Consider the following 22,179-nt stretch of genomic DNA (forward strand, 5'->3'; position numbering starts at 1 on the left):
ACCTAAGGTGCTGCTTACCTCTGACCATGTTTAAATCTAAACCTAAAACTTACATGGTCAGTATTGCCTATGACGGATATACTGTATATTTCTACATCTTTTTTATATATAAATGTGATATTTTATCCATCTTCCTCTGTTATACGTAATATGTAAGGCGCACTGAATTGCCAATGTGTATGAAATACACTATTTAATATCGCCTTTCATTGCCACAATACAGCGCACATGCTTTCATTACAAAATGCTATGCAAATGAAACATTATGTCATATGAATATTTTAAAACAGAAGCAAAGGTAGTGCTGATATCTTTGGGTTTTGGACTGTTGATTAGACAGAAATTTGAAGATATCACCTAGGGCTCTGGGAAACTGTGATGGAGATTTTGCTTGATTAGTAAAAAAAAAAATGAAAAACTGATTTATCATCAATGCAAACAATCATTAGTTGCAGCCCTACTCATCAAATAAGTCAATTACTTACTCACTTGAAATTTTGTTATCCCTTCAAGACTGTTACAATTTTGTAACAATTTTGTTTAGCAACAAGTTTAGGATAGCTGAGAACTTCGATGACCTTCGATGACAGTCCTTGGGGAGTTTTAGATTTAATTCCAGTGTTAAAATGATTGTCTGTCAAAGTAGGCATCACATTTCTCTAAACGTCAGACATGATGACCTGAAACTTGTAAAGCCAGAGGAAAAAATTATGCTACACAGGAGAGAAGAGAGGAAAAGAGGAGGGGAGGGTAGAGGAGAGGGCAATAGGAAAGGAGAGGGGAGGAGGGAGAAAGAAGTTGAAAGGCTTCTTTTATCTTCTTCTAAATCAACTGTCAACAATGCAGGAAATTATCAAGGGAGACAAAAAAAAGGGAGACAGGGCTCTGGAGAACAAGAGATTAAGGGAAAGGGGGAGGGAGGCAGAAAGAAAGAAAGAGAGGAGGAGGGTAAACATTACAGCTCTGTGCCAAGCAAACATGAGATGCTGGGATACTTCAACAAAAACCCACCATTCATATGGGAGAGAAAGAGACGGCAAGAAACAGAGGGAGAGAGCTCGCAAGACAGAGAGGGACAGATAACCAGCAGAGACGCAGAGGAAAAGCTGGGAAATGGAAAGTGAAAGCATCAAGCAGCAGAAAAGCAGCTGCTGTCATGAGATAGGACAACGTTTGTGTGTGTGACGTTTTTTGTTTGTTTTATCGTTTTGGTTTTTTTGGACTTGGTATTAGTTTTGGTGTAACGCAGCCTGCAGGTTTAGTTTTACCAAAATGTAACCTCACGAGTCACCAAATCGTAATTAAAATGAAACAGGAGATTACCATAGCTGCTAATGCAAGACACATTGCTCACTCATATGCATAGAAATTGACCGGGATGTGACTAAATCAAACCAAGATCTTTACCCACACCTACATATGCTCACTACAACATCTTTCAACATTGCCAAACTTACACTGCAAATTTGTACATTATGTCACTTTCTAAATGAGGCCTTGAAGTTTCGTTACAATCTACTATTTGTGTGTTAGGTTGGACAGAAAGCCAGTCCTATTTACTGTGTATAAGGGGAGCAGTATCATTTTGACGTATCAACACTCACTGATATATACAAACAGTAAGTAATTCAAACTCAATGTCAGTGCTAAGAAAAAATAAGAAATTGTTTAAAAAGTTCCTTAATCATCAATGATCTGTCGATCGACAGATCATTGATCCAAACATTTGCTGGTTTCACTTACTTCCAGTTGTTGGTTTTCTTTGTCACATATGATTGTAAATAAAATAAGCATGTTTAATTGATTCATCAAGAAAATAAATGACAGATTTATCATTAACAAAATACTCTACTCTACTATTTATAAAGGGATAGTGAATATATTGCATTACAATTTCTGTCAGCGTATAAAAGCCACTTTTTGTTAATATAAACAAAACATAGGGTCACATAAGTTGAGGTTGGGGTACCCTCCGCTGCACTCCATCTCACTGCAGCTGCAGCAGAGACGGTTTTCAAAGCAAACATTCTGGTCTGCTCTGCCACATGGAGAACCTCTGCGCTTTACTGTGCATCACCAGGACAGAAGAGTTACAGCAACAATAGGAAGAGAAACTGCAGAAACCCTTGTCCTGCACTCCAGGTGTCGACCCCTTTACCTCAAAGAATGGGAATACCTCCACACATCAGACCCGCCAATAAGAAAATCTCCTATCACAGGGCAAGGAAGCAGGAAGCAGCTCATTCACTTGACCAAACCACACATCTGGTACAGTTGAAGGCAGCAACCTTTCTGGGAAGCACACCTGTTGCATTTGGAGAAACAGATGGTATGACTGATAGCAGACTTTATGTAAACTGCAGACATAGTTTAATACCGTACTTAGATAAGGCATTCCAATATTCCAAATATGGGTAGCTCATCAGGACCAAGTGGGCTATTTCAATCGTTGTCATTATCAGTAAATAAAAGGGTAATTATGGGTGATTATTTGAAGACATAGCAGAAATTGTAAATGATGAATGCTAGATAATTATATCTACAAAGGCTGATCATATTGTGTCTCATTATTTTCTAAAGCTTCCAGTGCTTATGCACCTGTTTCATCAGCTAAATCACCACTGTCCAATACTGACTGGGGCTGCAAGCAACAATTATTTTCATTATCGATTCATCTTTTGATTATTTTCTGGATTAATCGATTACTTGTTTGGTCTGTTAAATGTCTGAAAGTAGAAAAATAATACAGGCCAAGGTAATGCCAAATTGAGGTAAAAAACCCAAAATTTAGTATTGCAAAAACAAACTAAACAATGTAAGTAAAGCGGGAAAACCTTTAGATTTAAGAAGCTAGTTACTGCTTGGTATTTTTGCTTTTTGTGTATCTTGATTCCATCCACAATGTGAATTGTACCTGATAGAAAATGACAAATTAAAAACATAAAGCCTTTTTTTCTCAGAAATAGCAATGAATGCTTTCAGATATATACAGTATATTCTAAAGCACATAGGTTTGGCAGTAGCAGCCACAACCTGCACTAACACAACGGTCCAGTTAAATAAGGTTTAACTCCTGGAAAAACAACGTAACAAGAAACAAATAGTGAGGAGGTTTATTTGAAGCTCTCTTCTTGTTCTTTGCCTCCATTTCACATGCTCACAAACACTTTCCAGAGCTACATTGTATTGTCTGTGTAACTCTATAAGCTGCTACAGCTTCTGTTCTTGATACACAAGCACTGTTCAGTAACACTACCCCTTGGATAACATGTTCTAGGTTACCAGTCAAACACGCACACACAATGGCTAGCATCATCCTGGCCGTTCCCTGACCCCATTTGGACCAGGCGTACCTGAAAGTTTTACTAGGCCAAGAGGGAACCGCAATCCTGCGCGGGTAGAAAGCAGAGACCCCAGATTATGCCTGAGGTTAGATAGAGAAAGATGCTCTTGGCATCACGAGTCCTCCTGAAACATGGGAACAACTTCCTCATTGCTCTTAGAATAACCTGTTTCAGACTATTGCAGACTAAACATCTTACACTTTCCACCTAAACACAACTAGTCCATCAAACCTGGGTTCCTATAGATCATTCTAAAGAATGTTCACCTGCTGGAGGAGGAAACTGAAACATGTTACCTGTTTAGAAAATGTGGTCTATATGCGGTAAATTGTCTGTCAAAGAAAGCACAATAAATTGACTTTCAAATGATATAGTCTTGGCACTACTTTAGTGGCATAAAACAAACTGATAATCTGTTTAAACAAAGCAGCTGTGTATAGGAATTGACGCACTTGATCATTCGGACCAACACAACTGAGTGTACCTGTGTAACAAAGCTGTAATGGTTACAGAACACAGGTTGTTAACTGATATAAAGCATTATTCAACCCATTGGCTATTCATTGGAAAGACAGGGAAAGGCCGAAGCAACAATGGCTACCTTCCTTCAACCTGACTCCAGTCTAAACATCGTTCTTTCTATTCGGTTATATAACTGCAGTGTCTTCGATTTAAAAAAAAAACTAAAAAAGGGAGTTTTACAAGTGGTGGACTAAAACTGGGGGGAAAAGTCACTTGCTTGCAATTGCATCAGTTTGAGTGAAAATCCCTGCTTACATTATGCTGTTGTACATCCTCCAGCAGCACATTCCTGGCTCTCCACACAGCCAACTTAACACAAATATAAAGTAGAAAAAACATAAAAACTCAAAAAGTCTGTCATTAAAAATGCTGAAATAAGACTTTTCATCCAAACGTCTTATTGAAATTGCTGTGAATACAAGAACATAAGAGGGCTTTCATAACTTTTCAAATGCCGGCCTATGAGCTTTGTTTACATTCTTATTGTGTATAAATGTTGAAGCCAAAGAGGCTTAACTTTCAGAGAACAGTGTACAGTGATATAAACCTCATTCAGCTTGTGTTAAGAGGGATATGGGTGTAGCGCTTAACCCGTGGAAAAAAAAAAGATTTTACTTTGAAAAATATGGATTGCACTTCAACTTCAGACTACACTGGTAGGACCTACACAACCTTTCCACCAAGGATCCTTCGATCCTATAGTGGCTTCAGCATTTGTTTCACACGTAACACACTCAACCCTAGTTGAAGGCCTTGAATAACAACCTTGACACCAAAGAAGCAAAAAGAAAAGTCTTGGGGCTGTAGAGCTCAGAGTTGAAAACTGAGTATGGGACAGATGTAGAAATGTGAAATTTTGAACAATTTTAAGAAAGAAAATCTAGAAAGCTACACTTGAGGGAGATTTCTGTAAAATACATAAATGATGTAAATTAGGCTAGTCATCTTTCCATACCTTGGCCTAAACGTCTGACGCTAAGACTCTTTGATGCCTCTGACTTGTGGAAGCAAAATAGATTGCCCATTCATGCATTGCAGAGAGAATTCCTTTGCTTTCACCTAAACACACCTTTTCAGCAGGCAGCCAATCATTTCACCCCCCCCCCCAAAAGTCGGATATCAGTTCAAAAAAGTATAGCCACATCAGCCTTCACCAAAGGAATGTCATCTGACGTCATGTATTTGGGATCGGATTTCTTCCTCCTTCTCTTTCTCTCTCCCCTGAAAAAAAGTAAGCGCATGCGTGTGAGTATGTGCGCGCGCGCGTGATGTGTTGGGTTATTCTTCCCCTAGCCTATATTCTCCAACGTGCCCACTGGATCCAGAGCCAACAGCATGGGGGTATGCGATCCCCAAATCACAGTCCCACTTATACCCCCCTCCACTGCTAATCATGCAGAATGACAATTAACCCAGTCCTGTTATTAAATTTGAAAAAAATGACGCACAACCACCAAAAATCTGGATCTTAAGTCATCTTTTGCATCTTTATTTTTTCCGACCTAACTGCTGCCATATCTCTTGTCTCCTCCTCACTGATGAACTAAACGGCTTGTGATACCGTATTGTTTTTTCATGTAGGTACGTGGAGGGCAGATATTCGACCGTTTCAAGCAGGAGACCAATGTTTGATTTCCACGTCTGCATCAGGGAGGCTGAGAGAGAGAGAGAGTTGTCTTCCCTGCACAAACAGACAGACACGTAGTCGTTTCTGAAAGAGAGAGAGAGATAGAGAGAGAGAGACTGGCTAGAAGGAATGCTAGGATATGCTGGAGTTGAGATTTTTTCTTCTCCAAAACCTTTTTTCCTGCATTCTACAATCGCACACAAACTCTACGGAAAGTCGCTATAACACAGCCCCTTTAACTTTTCTCAAAAGTTATCTAATGCAAAACAACCCCCTATGGTTTCAATTCAATTATTTCGCAACCCCCCTGTCAAATCTGACTGTCTCAGCATCTTCCATTCCAATTTATTTTCCAGCTATAAAAGTGCTCATTTCCTGATTTTGAGCAGCTACAACATAACCGACTATTTACAGAATGCATGTCGCAGCGCGACAAATGTGATATTTTGCAGAAACAAACCAAGGAGAAAAGGTTTTCTCCTGTTGCGCACTCACTCCATCCGAAGTCCTCAGAGACAAAAACACATTCTTTCGTGAAAGCTGGGAAATCGGGACCACAAAGAGCAGGCTTCAAACGCACAAACCCGATACATTCACTCGACTTGTGTAAAGAACTAACTCCCCAGTAACGATACTCCCCGCTCTTTTGCTTTTCCCGTGTTGTTTCAAAATAAACGAGTAAAATTGCCCAAAAGTTTCGATTTCCCCCCCCCCCCCTCTCTCTTCGCAGCAGTGAAACAGTTTTCCTTTTTCCTTTGCGCTGGCCAAGTGGCCCAGACTGCCGGCGTCAGCGCTCAGCTCTCCAAATTCACACACAGAGAGACACGCACTTCTAAAACTTTTTCAACATCGACTCCATTGGCCTCCATTCCCGTTCTTTGTAGGGTGGTTCGTATTGTACAAATATGTGTAAAAGAACTCACCTCGCTGCAATAAAATTATCTTCAAACAGACGGGGCTGCGCGTTTTTTTATTCCCAGGGTCGGGTCTTGACTGTCTGCTGGCGCGGCGCAAACCGTACTGTGATACTCCGCCATGTCAATCAAAAAGCTACGCACATGTAGTCAGAGCCCGCCTCCATTTACCGTAATGCACGCTGCGCATTGAAAAAAGCCACAACAGAGCAGAGCTTCTCCTTCACCTATGTGACGGAAGCAATCAGCAGGCTTGTTTACAGAACTGTTCAAGCAGGGTAGGAATTTTACAAGCCTCAACAACAGGAATCAAAAATATGATTTTAGATAGCCTACTTTCTAAACTGTTATTGATCCAGTTTATGATTCATAAGCCTAATATTAACACATTTTGTGTTATTGCATTATATTAGTAATGGACACTGGTCAGGTAGACGTAGAAAATGTTATTATGAACGTCCATTTGGGAATCCCAATTACATTACAACTTTCAGCATAATTTTCAGGAGAAATTTAGATTTTACTTAAAAGACCATCATCTTCATGTCTTACATGGCCTAAAAGTTGTTGTGTCCCAAAGAATTTCTGTCCTAAGGGATGTCAGCCCAGAAAGGCGGGCGTCAGGCACACTCTTCTGCAAAAAAAAGCAAGCTGAATCCAGTTTAGGCTGGTTTACATTTATCTTTTATTATGACACAACAGCACCAGCAAATGACCTGGTCTGATCCGTGTCACCATGCTCACACAAGTCACTTAAATTTTATCCACTATCACAACAACAACAAAAAATTTAACACAAATCAGTTTTGCAGATATTAACTTTATTATGATAAACAATCTTATGATACTTTTAAGTGTGTCAGGTGGGTAAAATCTTTGTCCCAGTGCCTCCAAAACAACTTAGACAACAGACCAAAGTCCCTCTGGTGGTTGCACTGAAACCCGGCATCTCTCAGCTGAGAGTTACAGGTCCAACTATATCTGGTGTTTAAAAAGGACCACAATGCTATGTGTACTCTACAGGGCAAGCGATACTATAAGAGACTGTATCTACACTGCACAGACACTAACTGTACACTGTATCAAATCAGCTTTCTTTAACTGGACACATTACAACATAGTTACATGTGTACACAGAGGGGTATTGGAGGAGAGTATTTGGGCATATTGGTGCTTGAAATTAAGACATTAATGCCAACAGGTGCATGTCAGAATCAGAGCATTAGTGTCTTGTTGCCAAAGAAGTAATATGAATAGTTTCATTACAAACCGACATATTTTTTGAGTGATGAGTATGGAGAGTTAAATTCCACTCAGGAGAAAACTGCCCTCAGACACACTGACAGCCAGCACTGAATTTCTCAAATTTGGCCTCAGACTGAAAACTATGAATCCTTCAGACATGACAAAACCTTGGACCATTTAATTGTTGCCCTTTTCAGATCAGTATTTCATATACAGTAACTACAAGCTACATGTAAGTAAAGAGTGAGTGCAAGCAACACAAAAACAAGCAACAAGTTAAATTAGTTTCAGTCAGGTATGTATGTGTTTGTCTCCAATAGTAATCGACCTCTTTCTTCCTGTATTTTCAAGCAAGCAGACTCAGCCAAATATACTCATTGCCCCTGAGTTCTAGATTTCCCTCAACTGGCACACACACACACATTCCTGCAACTACACTAAGAAAACAGCCACTGGTGTAATTCTAAACCAGTAGGGGAAAAATGGCCCTGGATCAGGACAGTGTGCCTGTAAGGGATTAAATTCAATTCAGTTCAGTTCAATAAACGCTAATCATCCTCAAGGGGCAACTGATGTGGCAGGCAGAAAAATAATGCTCTCACACCAAAAGTACAACTCAGGTTATATACAGTGGGCACAGACAGACTGTGGAGCCCCCTAACTGCAGAGATAGTGTATGATACCACTTAAAGAACTACTGTTACTTCCAGATTTAATTTGCAATATGGTATCTAATGGTATGTAATCTCCTATTTGTTCGTGATTTTAATTCTTTTTTATACACACACTACAGGTGGTTCTGGGTCAGGCCACAACTTCATTGTGATGAAAAAGCACAAAGTGGAACTGCTCATTCATTTGCAATATTGCCTGCATTGGCCTAATTCAACTGGAAATAATTAAGGAATAACGTCCGTAGTGGAAACTGCATAGCAAAATCTGTACCAGTTAACAAATCTTTACTGTCTATATAATATTATAATATATATATTATAATGTCAGTATAATATTGTCAGGTTGATGCAGGATTTGCTTAAATAACCAGATCTACATTATGTGTGTGATAAAAGTGAGCAACGTGAGGCTTGGCATTGTCACTGGACAGTATGCTTACAACTGCTTTCTGTAACTTCCACTGTTAATAAGACATTGGTTTAGCTTTGATTTATTGTTTGCATTATTCCACCACTAATGGCCATGCGAACTGTTTAGTTTTTACAGTTTGTAGCTGTTCTATTGTTTGGGATCAGTCTAATGTTGTAAAGCCTTTAAACAATGTTTAAATGTTTTTGTAAACACTACTAAAGTCTATTATTTATGCTGTTAAAAAAAGTAATATTTGAGCAAAAATAAAAATTAATCAATGAAAATAAAATCACATAACAAGGTTGTTTGAGTTATATATATATATATAAATATTCAGGTTTATATTGTTGATGTTGCATTGTAGTCCAAGATTCTGGCCACGTTCTTTCACAGATTAGAAGAAGTAGCAAGGACATAAACTACATTGTTCATTGTATATTGCTACTATAACAAGGTTACAAGTCAATTAATCTCAACTTGGAGTATAATTACATATGAGTTTGCTGTTTCTATTCATAATAAAACAACACAACACAATAATAAAACAACACAACACAATAATAAAACAACACAACACAATATCTCAGCTCATGGTCCATGTAGTACAGTAGCTTTTCTTGAGCATACCACATGATGTTCAGCAGATGGAATTTGCCCAGTTATTATGGAAATATGGATGTTGAAATTTCCTCTTTTTTTGAGCACTTTAAGGACTTCTTGTCCCTGTTGGTTTAAAAGATTAAAAAATAATATTATAATTGTTTATGCAATACACTAATGAGGTAAATCTATGTCAAAATCTTTATTGATCTCCCTGTTAAAATCTGTATTAATCACAAAGGAGAAGATGTCGATAAAGAGAAACAGATGAGTTAGGGAAGGGCATAGAAACTTTTTACGCAAGTGAGAAGCTAATTGTTGTGCAAGAGGGGCTATAACTCAATATCAGGAAGAAGATGTTCCCACGATTTTGTGCAGTGAAAATGTTGTATATTTGGTGTCTGAATAAAATTAACAAATTCAAATAAATATGTTAACAAAGGGGCAACCTTGAGTGATGGATTAGACCTTTACAGACAGCCAGTCACATTAGATTAGATCTGTGGAGGAAAGTGGATGAGGAAAGACTGGAGGGAGCAGATCTTGGAACAGCAATGCAGCTATTTCCCGTGTATTTCAGGGCCAGGCCTCCAAAACCACCAGATGTTTACCACCAACCCAGCTGCTTTCTCTCTCTCCCCTTCTTTCTCCCCATCTCTCCCTCTTAGATTTTTTTTCTCTGCGGACCTTTAAAGCAAGCCCTCCCTGTAATCATGCACACTCAGTTCACCAGACTTCTTTGAAGTAAGTGGAATGTGTCCAGCCATAAGATAGTATGTATATTCTTATAGCACAGAGAAAGCAATGCAGAGAAAGCGGGAAAAGAGATTGTTGGAGTGCTGCCAGCTCTTCGGTGTGGTTTTCTAGATGTTAATTATGCCCTCGCTCCGATCTTACATGCCTGTGTGTTCATGTATGTATTTTTGTGTGTATGATGTGTGTCCATCTGTTTGTGCGCATGTGTTCGCTGAAAGGCTAGTCTGTGACACCAGGTGACAGATGATAATGGGCGTCGTCTGGCAGCAGAGAAGACCAGGATGGAACACGATGGTGCGTGCATGCGTTTGTGTGTGTGAGGTGTTTCCCCCCATAGATGTGAGGATGGAATTTGGCTCATCATGAGTTCAAAGGAGTCAACTCAAAGCCCTCTGCACACCAACAAGAGTAGGCATGCCTCTGTCTTTCTTTCTCTCTCTCTCTCTCTGTGTCTTTGTCTCTTTGTCAACCTCTCTCACCCCCCAAAAAATTCTTTTTTTGTCTTAGAGTTCTGCAATGCAGCTGGTTGGTCCATCAAACACTTACTTCACCTACTCATGTGATGTGTGTGTGTGTTTGTATATGCATGCCCTGAATTGTATGTGTGTGTACATGTGTCTGGAAAAAGACAAGAAAGGAAGCTGGATATTATTTTAGGACGTGATCAGCTATTGTGATTCTATTACTCATCACCTCCTATAACAATAAAAATACAGTTACATAATACTCCGCTTTACAATATGTTACATTACATTACATCACATTATATTCCTCTTTAAAGGACAAAAAAAGAGTTGACAATTATTAGGAACAAATGTATTCAATACATACATTTTTACCTGATGATGGGTCTATGTGTGTGGGGGTTTATTACAATTCATCCTGAGAGGGACACAAATGTCTGTACTTAATCAATCCATCCAATAGTGGAGACATTTCACTCCGAACCAAATATGTCAACCTGCTGGTGGCGACCGAGAAAAAGTCAGTCATTCACCCTGTGGCCACCATCACTGTTTGTCAGTCCAGTATTTGCAGAGATTTTTCAGTCAGGACCAAAGTGGTGGACTGACTGACAGACTGACCAACCGACCGTCAATGCCATCCCTAGTGCCACGCTGCTAGCATGGCTAAATCATCTATACATGGTGGCTTTAAATGTTTGGTATCTTATTTGGTATATATATCCAATATCTCTTGTATGTCTGGAACAAGCAGGATATCTAATTCAAAATCCTTCTGTGCCCAAGACATCTCTGTCTCTCTTTGATAAGATGAATTGGTTCCATTTATTTCCTCGCTCTTTTCAGGATTTTTCCAGGCAGCTTTATCCAAAGCTCATGTTTCTGGTATTACTGGTATGTCTGGACTCAACTCTCCGTCTTTCCTTCTTTGATGATGAATTGGTTCCAGTTGCTTCCTTGCTCTTTTCTGGGGTTTCCCAGCACAGCTTTATCTAAAGCTCTGTGTTGAGTGGATACCTGTGTTTGTTCCAGAACTGCCAGTCACGTCATGTGTTCCTACTTACAGAACACCTTCCAGTCATGACATCACACAGGCCGGGTCACACCACCAGAGGATGGTGGGTGTTGGCAATCATGGCAGTGGAATGCCTGTGACTCAAGGAGGTGGGACTGCGATCTGGTCGGGTAATTGCTTTGTCCCTGACATTTGTGGAAAACAAGCAGAGTGCCATTTCAAACAATGACTAGTCAACTTTGACCTTCGATGGGAGGCAAATTGCTCATGTACAAATCACAACATGGTGGCATGCCAACTATTACACCATTCCCAGGACAATCCTCTCTATTCAGAACAATAGGCCCACAGCAGAATCTCCTGCATACAATCATCCTTGGTTTGCCATGAAGTACATCCCTAAGAAAAAATGTAAGAGAAGTTTGTTTAAGTCCTACATAAACAAATGCATATTTTTGGAGGACCACAGACAGATAGGAGTGTGGGAACCAGAACATGTGATGGCTTCAGTGCTGTCAGTTGAGGGAACTATGCTATCTGAAAGTCATGAGTCCAAATTTTAAAAACATAGATGATCACCAGCTTAAAAGTAAAACAATTTTAAAAGTAAGGGCTACTTTTTAGCCATGCTATCAGCATGGCTCCATGGATGGCAATGCTACTAAATATCTTCACTATTGGATGGTTTGCCATCCAATTTTGCAACATCCACAGTCCCAACAGGAGGAAGCCTACTAACTTTGGTGATTTCCTAACTTTTCTTCTAGTTCCATTAGCGGGTTGACATTTTTGGCCTTTAGTAACAACTATCATTGCCATGACATTTTCTACAGATATCTATGGTGCCTAGAGGGTGAATTATACTTATCACTTATTGTGTCAAATATCTCACTATCTACTACATGGATTGGCGAGGAAAACTCATAATTCCCAGACAATGATTCCTGATAAGTTTGGTGATCCGCTGACTATTCCTCTAGTGACATCATCAGGTTAAACATTTTGGTTTGTTACTAAGTACCTGTAAACTAACATGTGCTAATTAGCAAATGCTTAACGTGAGAATGTTTGCAGTCATTGTGAGCATGCCGTTAGCATGTCTGTGAATTTTGCTGTCAATGCAAAGGCAAACACCAGCAGAGATGTCACTGCAAGCTGGATGGAGAGGTTGAAGACCATTAGAGATGAGAGAAAGGTTCTCATACTTAGAATAGGTAATTAGCTGACTGACATTATAACCAGTATCAGTAGGCTATGCATCCCATTTGGGGGTACCAGAGTGGATCCCGTTGGAAAGTTACATAATTTAATTGTACAAGTCCGATGATTCTCAGTCAATGTGGGATCATTGACTACTTTTAGTTTGGTTATCTCCTAAATGTCACACTCACCAGACACTTCCTGTGTTGGTACATGTTTGTCATGACAACAGTGACGCCATCAGTAGTGATTCAGTACAGAGCTACTTACGTCATGTATGCCAGTCACCGTCCAAGCCATGTGGGTCTGAGAACCCTTAATGAACTGAACTGGCATCAAATCATTCCCTGCACTTGAGGAGAAGACAAACGCCCAAAACCTCAGTTACCTTGAACTAATAAGATGTTTAACGAACAGCAAATAAAATGTCATTTTTTGACTTTGAAGTTTCGCTGAATGCTGATTTAAAAAACATTATAACACCTATTTTCAACACATGTACAGAAAAATTAGAAGTGTAAAAAGGTTACAACCTCAGATAAGGTACTCAGCAGTTCAAAAGACTGTAAAGTACACTCTACTGAGCACAAGTGCAGACAAACACACTTGTGTGTACAAAAGGAGGGAATGATGACGAACATTTGTCTGAGGGGGTAGGAGGAGGATGTATGTGGGTAACTGTAAAGCAGTGGTTCTCAAATTGGGGTGTAGAGCCACTTCAGGGGGGTTGTGGATGTTGAGTGGACCTAAAGTTGCATGAATATGATTCATGTGGTGACATAAACTAACAAAAGGCTATTTTGCTAACCTGACTTTATTTAAATGGCCTGTATTGTTAATAAAAAAAATACACTTTTGCTGGGGTGGGCAGGCATGGACTTTTTTTGGTTTCTGAAGCTGTGAGAAAAAGTTTGAGAACCACTGCTGTAAAGAATCTTCAAGGAGAAATTATATTCTTGGAACATATTTATTTACTTTTAAACTTCAGATAAAAGCAACAAATAACGAGAGAGAGAGAGAGAGAGAGAGAGAGAGAGAGAAAGAAAGAAACCCATGCCAATACAATAACTTTTAGGATCTGAATGCATTTCAGCCTGCTCAAGTCTCCTCTGCACAGAGGAAGTATGTCAAAGTAAAACTTTCCTCTCTACCTCTCACAGTAGAGACTCACTTCAAAATAAAAGTCTTGCATGGCTTCTCTCCTTGCTTGATGCTGAATGTGCGAGCACCAGGATACATTACACAGAGCCAGGAAGTTATCAACCAGAGACATCCTGTTGCCTTCAACAGTTCTACAATACTGTCTGGATGAATGGGTCTCCTTGAGAGTGTGTGTGTATGTGACCACAGCAGTGAAACATCGAGAGGTCTCTATATGAGATGTATCTCATATTTTGTGTCAGATCAGTCCTCCAGAGGCTTCCCCCACTTCTGCTGATGGAATCCACCATGCATCTAACACACAAACATACACACATCTAGCATAAGTTACCCCCCCATCCCTAGCCACACAGTGGCACAGCAGTACAAACCATCAAAATACATCAAAAATCAAAGCCGTTATATCTATAATGGCTTATTATTTGTTATTATAATATTAATATAGTTTAATACACAGTCAGGCACATTTACAATAGCTAGAGCAGCAGGGGGAAACTTAAGGTCCTTAAGGCCTTACAGCATCCACTAGCTCTCTTTCTCCCTTTCAATAGCAACTATAGTGCGGTGTGTGTATAAGTGTCTCTGTGTGTCTGTGTACAGTAAGTGCCAGTAAAGGAGGTATATGCCAGTGAATTTGAAGCCATTGAGGACAAGAGCTGTCCCATTCCTAATTAAAGAGTTATACAAGCGCGCGTGCACACACACGCACACACAGACTCCGTGGAACACATCCCCATGGCAACAGCTATGACATACAAACAGCCTGAAACTGATAGCTACACATCACACGCTCCTAAAACACACCCCTCTATCAGTGATTTATAAGCAAACACATGCTCCTAGCTATTACAATAAGGGCAGTGTAAACACTTGCACCTGTCCCTGTGAGTGCAGCATGGTAATAATGGAGTTAAGGGGTCAATCCACCCAAATTAAAATACAAAATCTCAATTAGTGAATCTATCTATGTAAAAAGTTTGGATATTATTTACCCGGGATATAAGGTATACGTCTCTTGAGATTTCTGCCTCCATTTCGATACATTAAAAGTAAAAGGAAGTATGCTGGCGCTTAAAGCATGGAAAATTTTTTTTTCATAAATTCAACAGCAATCTGTCTTGCAAGAACCAGTATTCTTGTTACTGTGGATGAATCACAGACCTCACTTTCAGAAGTTTACACAAAGAATCTTCATTGGTAGAAAGTAGCTCCAATGAAAACTTTGTCAATGTTATAGGATTCACAGTTGAAATTCCATTATTTCCCACTGTACTGTGATTGAGGCAAAAATCTCAAAGTAATAAAAGTTCTGCAAACAAACCCAAAACTATCTGCAGGCTTGATACCACTAGAGGTGTTCATAATTTGGGTGATCTGACCCTTTAAGTCCCTATGGCGTGTTTGGTATGTGAGTTACAGGGAGAATGGACATCAGAAAGGTTCATGAACAAATGGTATATGACAATTTTTGGCATAAATGGCAAAAAAGATCAAGGTAATTACAAGGTACTGTACACAATCAACATGTGAGAAAACATACAGTGGGATGTGCTGTATAATTGCATGAGACTGACAGGAACAACTCACAGTTCTTATGCGTATCTATTATGTTATTACTAATGCTACAGGTGGAAATGTGTGGGCAACTCTACCAGAGAGTTTGATATGTTTGTTAACATGCATAATTTTATGTGCATATGTTTCCCTATGACCTGATTGAGAGTTAATGCAGTGAAGTGGATGGCTGGTACTCTATTTCCAGGGTTTAGAAATGACTGCAAATGGAGTTCAGAGGTGGAGGGATGAACTCAACTCCCTCTTGGAAAGGTTGGCTAGCCATTATGCATTGTGCTTGACAGGCATGGCATGTAGTAGCACAGACCCACCACAGAGAGGTGCTGTTACAATCACACAAACTGTTAACATGATTCGTCCCTGAAGAGACAGGAGTTCGAACTTTTTCCTTGACAAGGAACACAGTGACAGGCTGCACAGGCAGCAGGTTTCTGATGGCAGTGTCTGTCTGTATGTATCACAATTGAGCAGCTGACTGTTTGGTGACTGTGGCAGTGTCTATAACTATAATTATCTTTCTGTGTCCATGTTTCTCCAACTAGGAGTCTATTTGTGTAACTGACAGTCTACTTTTAGCACAGTGACAACTGCAAATTCAGGTGATTGTCTTGTGGCAGGATTGTCAGTAGAGAATTCACAATGGTAATTACATTATTTTACAGTGAAGTTTTTCTTTCTTGATTCCTTTTAGAGCTTATCGAACACTTCTCACCCCTCCGCTGGCTGTGCTGCTTCGGATGGCGAGAAGAGCTGAAGGCAGCGATATTGTTTTCTGCATGAATACAGATGCATTATTGCACCAGCTACAGAACAGTACTGGTTTACGGTCACACACACACAAACAAAGTCCGTTCTGAGGAGACTCCAGAGTCTTCGATAAACAGATGCCAAAAATCTCTCTGTCTTAACATCCATGTATTTTTTGATGCATCCATTTAAAGGGATCTTCTATCACTCTGTTCCTGTTTGTTTTCCAGAGAGAAATGCCCAGGAATTCCAGGGAAAGAGTTTTACGCTGACAGGTCTGATATGACCAGTTTTTCCATTTTATTCCCAATCTCTCCAGGGATTTGAAGCTCCTCAGATTCATAATCATCATCAAATGACCTGGGAGCACAACACACATAGTAGACCAGGTTAATATTTTCCCGAATACACCTTTTACTTTTATTTTCTTGACAATCATGCAAATCTTCAGATACTAAAAGGGGGTGTCTTCTTTAAATGCACAGAAAGCTGCAGAGAAATTAAAAAGACTGATAGGCATGTATCTAAGTGTGTGTTTGTGTGTGTGTGTGTGTGTGTGTGTGTGTGTGTGTGTGTGTGTGTGTATGTCGTACCCCTCATGTAGTTGTTCATTGGCAGTCTCCTCTGCCACCAGTATCTCATACTCCTCTGAAGCATATTTATCCCAATCAGATGGCTCTGGACCTTCACTATCAATGTCCTGGAACAACACATGCACATCAGAGTCAGCATTTTACAGGTTTCGTCAAAAACCAAAAAAGTAAAGACGGAGAATTTCATACATTTCACAAAAATGGAAATAGCTTCAAAACTATACAAATACATGGATTAAAAAAAGGAAAGCCCAGAGACTGTAGCATTTTTGGGGGCACCAGAGTGCATCTCAAAGGTCAACAAGGAAAACAGTAGTCGTATTTTTACTGTTTTCATACAATTTTAAGACTTTTTTCCATTTTTGTTTTTGCAACAAGGAATAAACAACCCATACCCCCTTCAAATGGACAGTTCCTGCAATAACACTGAATATTACATATTAGAGTTACAAATCCATACCTTTTGCACAGCAAATGGGTCTCTTTGTTCGTGGTCCAGGTATTTCTCCAGGTTGAAGAAGGTGTCAAAGAATATGTGAGCCATCCTGCAACGCTTCAAATCACCAAGGGTTATCTTACCTGGAGAAAACAACATATTCACAAACATATGCATGTGTAAAGTTGAGATAGTTAAATTAAACGGATCATGATGTGTCTTCCCAATAAAGAGAAATAACGGATGACACCAAGGGTGAGCTAGTACTGGCACTAACCTTGGCTCTCAGGTTTGACCAGGTCGAGCATCTGGCAGAGTAAATCCTGGAAGGGCAGAGGTTCGATGCCCATCCTTTCCATCCTCTCACACTGTTCCTCATAGAAATACTCCAACTCAAACATGGACAGGACACCATCGCCATCCGTGTCCATGCAGCGGAACCAGTACTCTATACTGGAGAGAAAATTACAAATGGCGACAGAGTTACACACTATATACAGACAGAAACACAGAGGAAGAAGTGCATTTTCAATTATAGCGTGTGATATCTGTCTGGGATTTAACATATTTATTAGACAAATTCAGAGAGAAAAAATGTTCAAAGGGCTGTCAATCACACAGAACCAAGCAACAGTATTACCTGGTGGGATTTTTCTTGTCTTCTTCAGATATAAGGAACCAGACAAACTCAGCGTAGCTCATCCTGCCTTCTCTCTGCACAGCGTTACCCCTGGAAACGGGAGAGACGGAGCTATTCACGTTCAATACTGCCATTATTTTGAAATAATCAGTTCCTCTGTGTATGTGTATATGTGTGTGTTTCCACTTACCGAGTAACAGCCCCTGAAAACAATCTTTCAATGATTCTGTTTGAGGATGCTGTCAGATGAGAGAATGAGAAAAATAAGCAAATGTGATTCTGACACAGAACCAGATGGATATTTTTATAAACCATTGGGCATACAGTACAGTCACTTGCGTAAGTACTGAGTCAGTGAATTAAATCTTTGTTCAGTGGTCATATAATGCTGTTAACAGTGTAATGCTTTTATATCAGACAGCATGAAAGTGTTAAGCCTAGGACAAACGGCTGTTGTTTTTTTGCACTAAACAAATGGAAAATAAGCAAACGCATGTGCCAAATCAAAAGACAGCCTGCTTCTGATTCTTTATTGGCATCCAATCCATATTAAACCAGAGGCCAGAAAATTCAGCTCCAACTTTCAACATTTATTTATATAGCCCAATATCACTAATCACAAATTTGCCTCAAGGGGCTTTGCACTCTGTACAGCATATGACACCCATAACATAAATGTTATGTTTTTGATTCTGAAATAATATTTGTTTTGCCTCAAGGCCTGAATTCTTTCCTGATACTTTATACTGGACGTGGGGAAAAATAAACCCTCTGCTCTTTGAGTTGTTCTTACCATGGTCATTGTATCTTGCCAGGTCTTTTGGGTCAATGTAGAGGTCATGGTCGGTGTCCAGCTCCCAGAACTTGCAATAAATGACGTAGAAGTGTTCGTAGGAGAAGTAGTCAGTGATCTGGTTGATGTCGTCCTCCTCCTCCAGCAGGGCCAAGGTCTGTAGGAAGTTGCTCCTGCGCAACTCCATCATGGTGATACGACCAGTCCACGAACGGTTGACCACGTAGAATATCCGTTGGATCACCTGGGACATCAGAGTATTCAAATGGTACTGATAAGAATGAGTGAATTCATTTTACAAAGGGGAGAGAAAATGAAAATCCTTTGATAAAATACACAAAATAATCAACACAATTACACAACAGCGAGAGCCCGCAAATGAGATACACACACAGACACTCAGACTTAACCAAAAAGTCTTTAGGTTATTACAGAATTGCACTTAAGACCACCATAATAATCCTGTGGAGAATTATCAATCACTCACTTTATTTGTCCCCAAAAGGAAACCACTACTACGCAATAGTGAAACACAAGATAAAAGCAAAAAAGCACATGAAAACATAAAAATGCAAAACAGAAATCAGTAAAAAATTAATTAATTAATTAAAAAGTCCACAAGTTAAAGCAATTTAAAAATAAGTTACATTATGAGTAAATATCTGAATGGTTTTAATGAACTTTATGTGCTATTGTCACCTTTCCAAAGTTAAGCTGAGAGATGGCAGAGGGTATGAAATGTTTTTTTACATCCATTAGTTTTGGTTAAGTCTAAAAAGGGCTCCAGAAGGTCTGACACTCTGATGGGAGCTGTCAAGCTGGATGGATTCTGCGTTCAGTCTATGAAAATAGCATAAAACTCACTTGGGACCTATGCAAGCCCTGTCATTTGGACTTATTAAACATATCATGCCATGAGGTAGACCTACCAACAATGTATGATTTTTTTGTCCTCATTCATAATATGAGTGAGACAGGTCTTTAGCATACAATGGAAACCAGTGGTTCCCTGTCCCTGAAGCACAACACTTACGTAAAGAGTGGATTAGCACCCATTTCCTGGTACATTGACATCACAGGACTAATGTCTCATAGAGTAGCAGGTCAGCTGGCCTTAACTGAAGGAAGTGTCTTAATATGGGCATGTGGAGGGTCAGGGCCTCTGCTACTACGTACTGTAGGGGGCACCAGTGTTTCCGTGATGTCACTGCACGACGAACCAGAGCACAGACTTCTCTGCATCTCTGCATTTCAACCCAGTCTCTGTTGCTAAAGTTATTAGATGTGCACAGAAGTGGTTTTGTGGAGGAGTGATTGATAGATTGTGATGAGCTTGACAATTCATGCTTTGCACGGTGCGGTGATGGACAAAGTGTTCAGATCTTTCACTTAAGTAAAAGTAACAACACCATGATTTACAATTAAAAGCCCATAATTTATTACAATTAAAAGTGCTGCAACTATTGTTAATTCATTTTTTTTATTGTGTTATTCTAATCACTGTGATTTGTCTACTTGATTTCATTTTCTTGTCGGATGTTCTTTTTACATAAATTCGAAATAAACAAATAAACACAAAAAATATATTTATTGTTTTGCTGTAGCTGGTTTAGCTGGATCTTATTTTAACTGACCTGCACATGTTGGACAGCTTAATCTTTATAATATTTCATAAATCTAAAAATATATTTGAAAAGCTTCAAATTAGATGTAGTGTTTTGAGACTGAATGGTATTGATCTTCTCATTACACTAAAATACACCCTTATAACTAAACATATAAAGGACAGCTAATATTGTATTTCATGCCATTTACCGTAGTTATGTAGCGGGAATGGAATTCAGGTGCATCCTTCAGAAATGTGAGCCCAGGGTGTGTATCCACTATGTCCTAACCAGACAAACACAAACAGAAGAAACCGGGAAAAAACAAACATAATTTAGACAAATGCGGGGTAAATGCAGAGGACAAATTGTGTAATGCTAAGTTGTTGTTGATAAGACATTTACCTGCAGTAGAGGAATTAAGTCCTCCTGTTCCAGGTAGTTACAGCTGGGTTTAGCTAGCAGGTAAATAAACCTTGATGCATCATCGTGGCAACTATGCAACAACCTAGAGGAGAGGAGAGGAGAGGAGAGGAGAGGAGGAGATCTTTAATATCATAACCTGATTTGAGTTATGATATCATATTTCTAAGACTTAGATGAATATGGGAACTTAGAGGAATGTCTTACTTCCTCCAGGTTGCAATGAATGAGTGAACAGAGACAAAGCCCGTCCTCTCACCACCTGCTGAGTAAAACATGGGGGCTTTCCAGTAAAGTGGACACCCGCATGCCTGAACAAAAACACAAGTAACAAAACCATTACCTTAACCTGAAAAACAGTGGTGTACTGTACATCACAACAGTGTTTTTTACCTAGAAGCTGTGATCACACTGCTTTAAAGGCCAGGCAATGTATCACACAGGCCACTCGCTGTGTGTGCAATGATTTCTGGAGAAAAAAAACTGTTTCCAGAAAATGTTCATGGAATAAATAGGTGTGGTAGCTTCAAGATGAAACATGAAAACACTGATGTTAATCTCACATATGATTGCAAGTAAATGTTGAAATTGATCTTCTCATCTTTTAAGCTTGTATTATACTTAAAAGCAAAACAAAGGTAAAGGATGTTTCTTAAATTATCAACACTGTAATGTCTGTTGTTAAACTGCTGACCTTTGCGATCTTGCCCATTTCATATATGTCAGCCTTCTCCTCCTCAAACTCAGTGAAGGCAGTCTCGACGGCAGCAATGGCTGCGTCGTGGTTGGTGGCCGGGCCCACGGCAGGGAGCCCACGGGGGTAGTAGAACCTGGGAATGTTGATGGCAGGGGGAGGAGGGGTGACTATCACTGGAGCCGGAGGAGGGCTGGGTGAGCGTGGTGTGGGGGTGGGTGCAGATGTGGCCAGGGCGGGGGCCGGAGGAGGTGTACCTGGTTTCTTCTCTGGTTTGGACTGGACCTGAAAAGACAGAATGGAGATGATGTGTGGGAATGGACAATAATAATAATAATAATCCTTATTTGTAGAGCACTTTTCAAAAACAAGTTACAAAGTGCTTTAACAAGTGTAAAGAATAATACAAAAAAAAGATAAGAGCATGAAAATTTAATATAAAATTAGTAAAATACAATAAAATAAAAGGGATAAAATAAAGTCAAATAAGATCGGGAAAAGCTCTCCTATAAAAGTATGTTTTAAGAAGGGGCTTAAAAGAGTTCACTGACTCAGCTGACCTGATTTCCTCGGGCAGGCTGTTCCAGAGCCTCGGGGCCCTGACAGCAAACGCTCTGTCCCCTTTAGTTTTCAGTCGAGACTCTGGAACAGACAGCAGACCTCTGCCCGAGGATCTCAAGGTACGTGCTGGTGCGTATGGGACTAAAAGGTCAGAAATATAACAAGGCGAGAGGCCATGA

General features: G+C 39.7%; 2 protein-coding genes across 9 annotated transcripts in view; both read right to left on the reverse strand.

Moving 5' to 3' along the window:
• The window catches only part of fndc3ba (fibronectin type III domain containing 3Ba), a 98,235-nt gene extending 91,736 nt beyond the window's left edge, over positions 1–6,499 (reverse strand). The window contains exon 1 of one of the 4 annotated variants that reach the window (XM_046061894.1): positions 6,417–6,499. The gene's annotated coding sequence lies outside the window, so the exon portion shown is untranslated. Of the gene's footprint in view, positions 1–2,158; positions 2,179–5,988; positions 6,140–6,416 lie in introns of those variants that run through there. The other 3 variants (XM_046061893.1, XM_046061895.1, XM_046061897.1) reach the window with 3 other exon arrangements.
• A 7,250-nt stretch (positions 6,500–13,749) lies between these two features.
• Positions 13,750–22,179, reverse strand: part of ppp2r3a (protein phosphatase 2, regulatory subunit B'', alpha) — a 62,476-nt gene continuing 54,046 nt past the window's right edge. For 3 of the 5 annotated variants that reach the window (XM_046062720.1, XM_046062721.1, XM_046062722.1), the window contains 11 exons: positions 21,440–21,724; positions 20,953–21,056; positions 20,728–20,830; positions 20,534–20,608; positions 18,719–18,962; positions 18,116–18,164; positions 17,926–18,036; positions 17,563–17,738; positions 17,310–17,428; positions 16,850–16,956; positions 13,750–16,616 (listed from right to left, as the gene is read on the reverse strand). In XM_046062720.1, coding sequence (XP_045918676.1) covers positions 16,520–16,616; positions 16,850–16,956; positions 17,310–17,428; positions 17,563–17,738; positions 17,926–18,036; positions 18,116–18,164; positions 18,719–18,962; positions 20,534–20,608; positions 20,728–20,830; positions 20,953–21,056; positions 21,440–21,724 — 1,470 coding nt within the window. In that variant the 3' untranslated portion in view covers positions 13,750–16,519. The remainder of the gene's footprint in view (positions 16,617–16,849; positions 16,957–17,309; positions 17,429–17,562; positions 17,739–17,925; positions 18,037–18,115; positions 18,165–18,718; positions 18,963–20,533; positions 20,609–20,727; positions 20,831–20,952; positions 21,057–21,439; positions 21,725–22,179) is intronic. The other 2 variants (XM_046062723.1, XM_046062725.1) reach the window with 1 other exon arrangement.

This window comes from Micropterus dolomieu, linkage group LG11 (assembly GCF_021292245.1).
Source record: "Micropterus dolomieu isolate WLL.071019.BEF.003 ecotype Adirondacks linkage group LG11, ASM2129224v1, whole genome shotgun sequence".
Classification (NCBI taxonomy): Eukaryota; Metazoa; Chordata; class Actinopteri; order Centrarchiformes; family Centrarchidae; genus Micropterus; species Micropterus dolomieu.